The 11,168-nt window shown below is 38.3% G+C and overlaps 1 protein-coding gene across 12 annotated transcripts in view; it reads left to right on the forward strand.

Moving 5' to 3' along the window:
- FGFR2 (fibroblast growth factor receptor 2) overlaps positions 1-7,829 on the forward strand; it is an 80,145-nt gene extending 72,316 nt beyond the window's left edge. For all 12 annotated transcript variants that reach the window (XM_082764984.1, XM_082764985.1, XM_082764980.1 and 9 more), the window contains 4 exons: positions 675-745; positions 2,585-2,722; positions 3,546-3,651; positions 7,310-7,829. In XM_082764984.1, the coding sequence (XP_082621110.1) occupies positions 675-745; positions 2,585-2,722; positions 3,546-3,651; positions 7,310-7,474 (480 nt within the window). In that variant the 3' untranslated portion in view covers positions 7,475-7,829. The remainder of the gene's footprint in view (positions 1-674; positions 746-2,584; positions 2,723-3,545; positions 3,652-7,309) is intronic.
- Positions 7,830-11,168: the final 3,339 nt, after the last annotated feature.

An 11,168-nucleotide genomic window follows, 5' to 3' on the forward strand; every position in this document is an offset into this window, starting at 1 on the left:
GACTTTGTTAATAGTATATAGTGTTTATATAGAACACTACTTAATCATCTTACGTGTTTCATTTATGAAAAATAAGCAGTCAGCTATTAATGGTGATATCTGTCTGCATAATTCCAAAAGGCAGAGCAACCAGGTATGGGTTTGTTGGTGCTGGAGGAAATTTGAACCCACTTCATATCAAATTTGGTGTGACTTCTGGGTTCTGAGCAGAGTTTTTTATGTAAAGCAACAGGTAGTTGTGGCTGCAAGCTTTGGGCCACTACAGAAGGTGGAAATGAAAATGAAATTCTTGGGTTCAATAATCAGCTTCTTGTTCTTCAGAGGTTTATTGTGTTGTACTTTAATGTGGAATGGAATTGAATGATTTTTCCTCTTAGATCTGCTTATCCTATAATTCTACTTGCAAACAGTATGGGAACATTTTTGGAGCTTTCAGTGCTTTTAATTTTATTTTCAGTGTCATATCCATTTTTCTTAATGATCTGCCCTTTTTTTGCCCATTTTATTTTATTCCTTTTCCCCTGGAAATTTTAAAGGTAAACTATGTACTGTTTGCATCAGTAAACTAATCCCTGAGAATAGATTAATATATATATATTTTTAAATCAGTGTTAAAATCATCCAGCAAATTGCTTTAATTTTACTTTTTCTTCCCTTCCCCTCCAAATGTACAGGGACGACTTCCAGTAAAGTGGATGGCTCCAGAAGCTCTGTTTGACAGAGTTTACACGCATCAAAGTGATGTGTAAGTGGTTTTATTTGAGTGCCTTTTGGGGGGCAGAAGGGGAAGCTGGTTTGTATTTGTTAAAGTTTGGGATATTTTGAAAATATATTTCCCTGCTGTCCTTTACCTTTAAGTGTTTTCATTCTGTTTCACATATTAATAGATGGAACAGGACTTGCCCTTAGAAAGTGAGGATTTTATGGTAGACTGCTAACCAGTGCTCTGTTACTAATCTGCCCAGCTTCAAAGCACATGAAAGGTGGAAAATGCTAACCTCCTTCTGTCAGTGCGGAAGTTTCCCCCCTTGAACTTATTTACGGATGTGCAGCTACAAAGAGTCTATCTAATTTGCTTGGCTTTTGACATAGTCTGCACTTCCTACAGGTTAAAAAAAGAGAGAGAGGGAGGGAGAGAGAGGAAAGAAAGAAATAAAGGGAAAAAAAAGGAAAAGAAAAAAATAAAGAAAGAAGATCCTGAACATTTCTTGTCAAACTTTGTGCTAAGACTAGTTACAGTAACACATAGGCTGGGTTTTCCAGAAGAGTTTTCCCTGATTTTAGAGATGTCGTTGCTTCCCAGCAGTGCTTCACATGTAGTAGGAAATCATTGGACTCTGTTGCTCCAAAATCTTTTAAAGTGTGCGGTGTAGCTGGCTGATGCAACAGCTCAGATTTATTCTGCTTCCCATTAAAGTTCCCTAGGCCCATCCTCGCTGCTTGCACGCGTTACGCTCTAAGATGTGTATTTCTTTATGCAGTGCAGATGAAGATCTTACGTTTTTTATTTCTCTGAGAGAAGCTGTTAACCGTAAAGGGCTGGATGCAGCCCAGCACAGGTGTAAAAGCTTATGTAAGTCAGCACAGAGTTAAAATAGAAAAGAGCAGCAAGGAGAAAATAAGAGGTGTCTCCTCCGCCTTTAACTTGGATGTTCTTCCCAAGCTGTTCTCTCCTTAAGAAAAGCATTTACTGAGCCTTTTCCTGCCATCTTTATGTTATTTATAAAGGGAACTATATACACACGTTAAGGGTGGATCAAACTTTTGCTTTAAAATAACATCTTGACAAAATATTTAAGTGAATGTGAAGTAAACTGCTTCACTGGTTCAGGACTTGAAGCACACAACAGGCACCGAGCACAAGGATTTCAGGGCTGGAGCTGGGAGGCTTTTGGCCCCATGGTGGCTTTGAAGGCAGCTAAGGATAATATTATTGTAAGTGTGTGCAAACAGTTTACTAAAATACTGCTGCAAAGCTAGCAGAGCTGCAGAGCTCGGGAGCCAGGGCAGGCTTTGTGCTGTGCTCACCTGGCAAAGCAGCCTGCCAGAGAGCCCCTGGCTGCCAGCGCGACGTGATGGGGCAGGCGTGGAGGAGGTGGCAAGCAGGCAGGAAAACTTTCTGAAATTAACCCTCCCTTGTTTCCTGACTAAAATTAATAAGTTGTTTTTTAAGAGCAGAATAATGCAAAATATTTTAGTTTTGAACAGCTTGCTTTTTCCAAAATATCCCGCCTTATACTTGCAAACCAGCTCGACAGTATGGATGTTCCGTAATAGCTGAGCTGTGAAGATGTAGTTCTTTGCAGTAGGCCTGGAAACTTGAGTGCCCAGAGCACACCGGACAGAGGCTAAGGATGTGTTTGAGAATGTGCCCAGGTCAGTCTCTATCCTGTGTGCTGCCGATGCACCTGATATGCTTACACGTTGATGTCCCATCCGTGATGTTCAGAGCTGAGCAGATGCATGAAGAGAAGCTTAGATCTTTTTGAAGAGGTCTTGACCGTCATTGCAGCCGTTGCAAAAAACCTCTCTGTTTTCAGCAGTAAGGCAGATCCACTAATGCAGTTTTGTCTTTGTTTTGTAGATGGTCATTTGGTGTGTTAATGTGGGAGATCTTCACGTTAGGAGGATCGCCCTACCCAGGAATCCCAGTGGAGGAACTTTTTAAGCTGCTGAAAGAAGGGCATCGAATGGATAAACCTGCCAACTGCACCAATGAACTGTAAGGACCCTTATTTGCTGTACAAGGACCGAGGGGTGCAAACCGTCCTGCAATCACACATTTCACACCCCTAGCATTTTCAGAATTGTTGCCTCTGAAATTGTGGATATATGAGCATATACATGTAGATATATGTGCATGTGTATAAATACATAAAGAAACGGCGTGGAAGGGTCTCCAGGCAATCTCTGATAGAGGACAATTCTTTACACACCCTTCTGTATCCCTTCGAAAAGAGAAGAGATCATCTAAACTTCGTCAGTGGTTTTACACCCTTATTTTTGGTTTTAGTTCATAACATATGAAAATTCTGAAATGGCGCACACACCACTAATCCTGTGTAAGCTACATCAGGCTGTTTTTTTTACTTAACAAAATGCAGTTGGGAACTGCATTAACATTGCATTATCTACTAGTGCTAATGTGAGAGAGCTTTCCCTTTCTCTTATTTCAGTATAGCCCTTGACTGTTTTTACTTTTTTTCCCCCCTCATTTTAATTTCTTCACAAAGGCTGCAATCCCTAACGTGACAAAATATTTAAGCACATGTAATTTAATACCATTGAAATGTCACAGAAGACTATGGAATTGGGTCCACAAAGAGGAAATTTAGACACTGAGCCAAGTAGAGAAACAGAAATAGAAATGCACCTTCAAGGGAAGTGACAGCATTGCATGGTTTTGGGAAAGACAGTGGTCCATGTGTAGGGCTGCGGGCTGCTCACTGCCTTACTTGTGATGAAGAACACTGGCTGCATATGAAAAGGCTTATGAGAAGGACGTGTGATTTTAATTAACCCAAGAAAATGTGCGTTTCTTACAGCTATATGATGATGAGAGACTGCTGGCATGCTGTGCCTTCACAGAGACCAACTTTTAAACAGTTGGTAGAAGACTTGGATCGGATTCTCACTCTCACAACTAACGAGGTAGGTAAATTGTTTCCCTCCATAAGCTGCTGATCAGGATGAACGGTTCAGGAGACAGATGGAATTTATTCAGTTATGAAATCCTGCTCAAGTTCTCTTCTTGTTCTGTTTGTTGCTGTCCTCCAAGGTTACACGCAGCTAAACTATGCATCCTATGAAATACTCAGTCTCTTGCCATTATGCCTTGGTTTATGTAACAAAACAAACACATCTTTAAAATGTTTTTGTTTATTTCTCTTTGCATCTTTTGATGTTTTTAGTGGAGCAGTATCCAAGGAATACACGTGGCAGATTGAGAGGCAATGTTTATACTTCAACATGAGTTTCATGTGACGGAGAGGAGAGTTGTTCATGGTGTTTTTCATTTATCTGCTCAGTCTGATTCCCGGCCATGATATCTAGGTCAGAAGAGAAGAAATCGTCAATGGTAGATTTCAGATTGTGTGTCTGAGAGTGAATTAGGTTCACTGAGATAGCTCTCAGCGGAGAGCGGGGAACAAGAACCCACAGGGAGCATGTGAACAGCCATCCAATTATCCAAAGGTCCTGCCTCACACTGCTTCAGGTTGGGATATATGAATGCAGAAAGGTTTCATTTGAATGGCATTCTTACAGAGGTCTGGAATATTATTAGTTTTAGCAATGAACATGCTGATTAGTGTATTCACACAGGAATTGGCTCTCGTACCGCTAAATCACACGCACCTTTGAGGAAGATCACAAGTAATGGAAATGTTGATTCTTTTGGTAGATACTTTTTGAGAGAAAATCCTGGTGTCCCAGAAATGCGTTACAAATTCCTGTGATTTCTGACAAATGATAATGACAGATAATGAGAAGGAGGGGGACAAGGCACTGCAACAAATTCTTTGACCATTTCAGAACAATTTTTTTGTATTTGCTGTGATTATAGCACTTCTTTATGTAGGGGAAAAAAGGGGAAAAGAAGGTTTGGATCACATGATATGTGTCACCAATATTAATTTCTGATTTTTCGGAATTGTCAGAAAATAACAACAACAAAAATAAAATAAGAGGCTTTAGGAAAGCCTTTATGCTATAGACGTGACAGGAGAACCTGAGTAAGAAGATGCCGTTTTGTATGAACATCATTAGCCTAGTGTAGTAGGCTTATGTTTCTGTTTGAAAAGATTCTTTGGCTTCAGTAGCAGCTATAAATTTATTTGGGTTCTGTTTTAAGGCTTACTCCAAAAAGTGTCACCTTCAGCAGTGGCTCAGGCATGAGGCAGGAGTACATACTCCTGACTGAGCCAGTCCTGTAGCTTGTGTACCATTACAGTTTATTTTCCCTTCATCCAATACCAGCTGAATCTTTTTCTGCCTAATTTATACACGATTTCACAAGGGCAGTTGGCGGTGGGCTGGCTGCCACTGCAGAGTGCTTGGTGGCTTGGACTGGATCTGCATTTGTGAATTCAAGAGGGAGGTTCTGGGCTGCAATTCTAAGCCTGGGAGAGGATATTTCTTCCTCTTGTGTGTTTAACCATCTTGCCTTCCCAATTTTGCACTGCTTGTAGACCTGGAAAGATCTCAAAGGTAACCTGAAAAGGCCTTTAAGGTTATGTAAATTAGTTTGGGCTCAAATCATAGGAAAACAGACTGGAAAAACCTCAGGAACATATCCAGTCCATCTGATCAGAGTGCAGCAGGACGCACTATACGTTTGTCATCCCTGACATGTTTGTGTAACCTGTCCTTAAAGATCTCCAGTGCTGTGTTTGTGCATCACCCCGTGACAGTCCCTTGCTCTGTTTCATTAGCTTTACCTTTTGAAGTCTTTTTCCTAATATCTAAGCCTTCAACTTAAGATATTGTTTTTGTCCTGTTTATGCTGGATAAAGAAAGCAAACAACTTCACTTTTCTTTGCAGCACACTTGATGTTCCTGAAACCTTGTCATGTTCTGACTGTGTCTGATGAGAGCTCCAGTGTGTCCCATTGTCTGTAGCTTTTGCGGTTTTGATACCACTGATTTTGAGTAATCTGCAGTTTTGCTGAAGGGCAGCTCCTTCATGCCTTGGTGTGACCGTACTGCCTATCCACTCCACAATTGCATCCCACCCCACCACCAAATGACACTGTTGATACAGCATCAGCCTGAAAAACTCTCATCAACTCTGAAACTGGTCACCCAACAGCATCTTCTGAATTTCTGAAAGTGATTATTTTTGCTTAAGAGTCTTGCTCTTCACCCTGCTGAATCTTTCCCTCTTCCCCATGTTTCCAGAGTAGCACCCACCGTTTCCAAGAGCTGCATAAGCAGAAGTCACCAAGAGTCAGCCTCATGGCTGTGTTTTTGTATCAGCACCAGGAACCATCCTGATGTTGGGGACTTCGTATGCCCCTGAATGGGACTGTGGCCATTTACATGGGATGGAGAGGCTGGAGATGAGATAAGGGTCCCATTGTGAGTTCTGAACTCATGGCTGGATTATATTAAGTCTTTTGATACGACAAGCTGTGTCTGCGAGCCCAAGAGAAAGCTGTTTCTTTAAATGCTGGAATACTTTCTTCTGTCTAGAAAGTGCTCGATCATTTCTGGTCACATAAGACTGGGCTGCTTATACATAAATGTATGCCAAGATTGGCTTTGTGGATCTCTGAATGTCTAGGCAGCAAGATAGAAGTAATCATCGATCTGAACTGCTTTCCCTTGCTGCTGACTGTTTTTTTGTGAGCATTTTTAAACTTCTATTTTTCCTCCCTTTTAAAATGATGCCCATATTTAGGGAGTAATATGGTAATGATTGAATTTCTGACTTAGGGAAAAAAAAAGTTAACCGAAGAACAAAATTACCCCAAACCTAAGCACAGCAGCATAAAACAGTGACTGAGGTGGAAGACTTGTCTCGTCTGTATGATCATAACTTGCGGTTTAGCAAATGAAGAGATTGCATTTAAATGAATGCAGCTGCCTTTAGAAGTTGAAAGAGAAGGAACATTTCAAGGGGAAAAATAACTTTATTCTCCTGCCAAAACTGTTGTTTCTAGCAAAAGAGCCTTAACCCAAAACTTGGATTCAGCAGATATTATTTCCTTTTTTAATGACTGCTTTGGTGATGGCTACTCTTGGACGCAGGCGTGTGCACACACACAGAAGAAAATGTAGCAAGAAGAAGGCAGATCTAGAGAATTTAATTTTCTTTTCCTTTTAATTCTTTTTTGCACATATGCCACTGCATGTTTAAACACAAATCTAATATCACAGAATATAAAACAGATATTTAAACTGACCAAAGGAATATAAAGTTGGAAGTATCTTTCCCTCTCCAAATCATTACCATGTGCTAAAGAAAAATGGTTCTATTTAGGATGAAATTTCATTTTTATCATTGTAAGTGAGAAGTCCTCTTTTGATGTGGTTGGCATGTTTATTCCACTGACGCGGCTAATGCGGGTGATGTTGGACTTCACAAAAGTACTGTGTTATTGGTTTGTGTTTTCTTTCTTTGTTCGAGCTCCTTGTTTCATTAGATATTTGAGCAACAGGCAGTTTTGAATGCAATTGCTTTAAGGAAATGTCTGTCATTTTTAAACTGTTCTTTTACCCACTGTGTGATCAAGCCAAATCTGAGCAGTAGTTACATGCTTTTGCCAGTTTTATGCACTGTTTAAAAATGCAATTTATTTTGTTGCAGGAGTATCTGGACCTCAGTGGACCTCTCGAGCAGTATTCACCTAGCTACCCTGACACAAGGAGTTCGTGTTCTTCAGGTGATGACTCTGTTTTTTCTCCCGATCCAATGCCTTACGAACCTTGTCTTCCCAAGTACCAACACATGAACGGAAGTGTTAAAACATGAAAAGGAATCATACAGAGGAATAAAGGAACAAGAACATCAAGCTACCTACCATATACTAAACAAAACCTTTTCTCCAGGACCTTAATGTTTCTGCTTGTACATATGAAATATGGAAGAAAAAAAAAAAAAGGAAAAAAGAAAACTTGGAGGAAAGCAGTCAGATCCTACAGAAGAATCTCAAAATTTGCAACTTTTAATAAATATTCCCAACAAAGAAGAATGTTTATGAGCTATATCTAGATCCTCATCCCTCTCAATTTTCTGGCTTACCATAAGCTGCAACAGACTTTGTACAATGGACAAGTTGGACTTGAGGCAAACTCTGTGTCTGCCTTTCTTGTTTATTTTGTAATATTTGGAGAAAATATATGTTGGCACACACTTACAGAGCACAAATGCAGTATATAGGTGCTGGATGTATGTAAATATATTCAAAATATGTATAAATATATATTATATATATTTACAATGAATTATTTTTTGTATTGATTTAAAAATGGATGTCCCAATCCACCTAGCAAATTAGTCTCTTTTTTTAACAGCTATTTGCTAAATGCTGTTCTTACACAGAATTTCTTAATTTTCACCATCCAAAGGTGGAAAATACTTTGCTTTCAGGGAAAATGGTATATCATTAATTTATTAACTAATTGGTAATGTACAAAACAATTAATCGTTTATAGGGTTGTTGTGTTTTTGTAATTTAAATGGCATTTCTATGCAGGCAGCACAGAGAACTAGTAGATATATTGCTCAGACTTTACTAGTTTTCAGATCTTTTTTTTTTTTTTTAAAGAAATATTTACAGTATATAACTAATTTGGGGAAATTAAACTTTTGATTTATTTGTGTTTAAAAACTGCAGTGTCAAATGATTATTATCAGAACCAAATCCTTTAACAAGAATGTCTTTTATTCTCAAAACCTGTCACTTTAACAACTTAACTCTTTAGGCAATGACAAAAAAAAAAAAGAATCATTTCACCAAAAAAAAAAAAAAAAAAAATAAAGAAAAACTTAAAATGGGTTTTTAAAGCAATGAAAGTCATTAATTTGTCTATAACCATAGCAGAACATACTGCTCTAAAAGGAGCTGAGCTTCTACCCTGAGTTGCACATGCATCAAATTAACTAGATTTCTCTTCTCTGGGTTGAATAATAGGTTCCAGATCTTTTGGCCTGGATCTTTTGCATTTTAGACTATCCCTCTATTGTAACTTAAGTTAAAAAGAGAGAAGTTGTTTATAATGACAATTTGCCATAGAATATCAGCATCTTTTTAAGGGATTAATTCATGCTGACTCCAGTATTTCCTTCTGATCCATTCCATAACAGTAGGTATAGCACTGGCCTCTGCTAAAATATCACTGTTGTTTGTATCTTTGTACGGAAGTCTTGTGTTTTTACTTTCAGAACACTTACACTGATACGGCCATGCAATATGAATGCAAATTACACTGTTTTATGTTTTTTTTTGTTTTTTTTTTAATTGGGTAAAAAGTATTAAAATCTGTTAACTTTTGTACTGACAATAAAATGTTTCTACAAATATTAATGTTAAAATTACAAAATAAATGTCATGCAGCTTATTTTTCCTAATCGTTTGTGTCATACAAAGTGGTTTCCTGAGCACCAAGTGATGGAACACATCCAGAAATGCTTCCTTCTGTCCTTATCGTAGATCTTCCATTGCCAAGCAATTCCTTCTGGAATAATATTTCTGCTTCTGCCTTATAAAATGTCGACTTATTAATAACATGGCTTATTTGAGTAAATATATGTACAATCTCTGGCATTTGTGAGGTGAGGCAGCATTTGCTGGAAAATGCTTTGAAAGGTTGGAAGTGTTCGTGGTGTAGACAAAATATATTCCCTTGTTTATTTAGTCAGCTGTAGCCTTATTAGCAGCAGTGGTAGCTACTGTCCAACAGAAACCTCAGTATTCTTAATGACACGGTGTTTTTAAGGTTCTCTTACAGGGCATGAGGAGATCATAAATCTTGCTGTGCTCATATTGAGATGAATTTTAAAGCAGCTTACTATTTCCATATCTTTTAAAAATAAAAGTATGTAAAGACAAACCTAATGGAAAGGAGCTGTTAAATAATGGAAGTTTGTGTAGTTGAGCTGGTTTAGTTATAGGTTTTTGTATTTTTTTTTTTTTTTTTTTTTCCTTGTTCATATTTGTTTTAGCTCTCAAAGTGTTAGATTTTCACCTTGGAGATAGGCCACAATTTTGCAAACGTTGGCTGAAGTGTATTACACCATTTGCCTTTTCCAATTTTATAGTGTAATCCCTGGATTAAGCTTTTATTCTTTTCTGTTATCTAAAGATTTTCTTCTCTGTTGCCTGCTGATTAATTTCCTTCTATGAATACACTGGTTGGAGAGTAGGGCACAGAAGCACTCAGTTTCTGCTGGAAAAGCAGAAAATTGAACATGGAGTTGCAAGAGGAAACTAGGCAGCAGAAAATAAACCCCAGCATTTGTGCTTATCCAAAGAAGATACGTTCTTTATTACCACGACTACCTTTGGCTCTTTCATGAGAAGGAGAGGTTAGGAATTTGGATTGCTGTCTCATCTAAAAATAGTTGCCATTGATGACATAGGAGCAACAATGAAGAATAGTTCTATGTCAGAAAATGAGTTTATATTGATGTGGGTAGTAAGGATTATGTTCTGTGTATAATCACTGCTTCCTGCAGCATCTAATTGTGTCTTGTCTCTCATTTAGGTATTGATTCAAATCAACTCTGTTTTTGTATGAGAATATATAGACATAGAAGCCAGGTTTATTTTGGCGTAAGTCCATGAATAAGTTCCTGTTGCCTGTTTTGTTTTTGTTTCACTGTTTTACTGTACTACAGCAAGTAGCATGGGCTATATTCAGTAGATAAGACAACTTCTGTCATGCTATCTGTTGATGTGATATCATTCAGTGTCTGTTTTATGTTAAGCTTTTACAAGAGTAAGTTGAAATGTGTGTGTTTCAAAGTTGTCAAAGGACAAGTAGGTTTATCATTTTATTTCTGGAAGTAACGTGTAAAACTGTAGAAAGCCAGTAATTTCCATTTATCCATGAAAGGGTATTCAGAAAAGAGCACCGCAAGGTTCTGAGATCTGGAGGGCATCTTTCTAGTGAAAGCTTGAGCTTGCCCCATGGTCCTCTGTGGTTCCACAGTGAGCAGAATCCAGAAATCGGGTGAGCTGGCTGCAGTGGTCTCGCCTGTCCTCCATGTCTGTGATAGGAAAGCTTATGTTATACTACTTTTAAGTATCCTTACAGACTTGAGAGAAAAACTGAAACAAAAAAGTTGCTTTTTACAGAAGGAAAAAAAAAAGCCAGCCAACATGTACTTTTAGAAGGTCATCTGTCCATTCTGTAGTCAGGAGGTTTTCTCTATCTGCATAAATTCATCTAATTATAATAAAAATATTTCATTGATTTTTCTTTTTCCCCCAAAGTAAATGTAATAAATTTGCTGTGATGAGACATAAAGCGTAAATTACCTCCAACAGTTTGTGCTTGGAGAGGCTGTCAGCCCTTCTGGGCCTGTAAACATGTCTGTATATTTCTGAACGTTCACCAATGTGTGTCCTGAATGTCACGTGCAGCTTAAATGTGGTAGACTCTATGGAGCATGCCACCCACACAATGCTCCTATTAACCATCTTTTCCATGAAACTCCTAAA

Source organism: Aythya marila (genome assembly GCF_965140915.1).
Source record: "Aythya marila genome assembly, chromosome: 7".
In the NCBI taxonomy this organism is placed as follows: Eukaryota; Metazoa; Chordata; class Aves; order Anseriformes; family Anatidae; genus Aythya; species Aythya marila.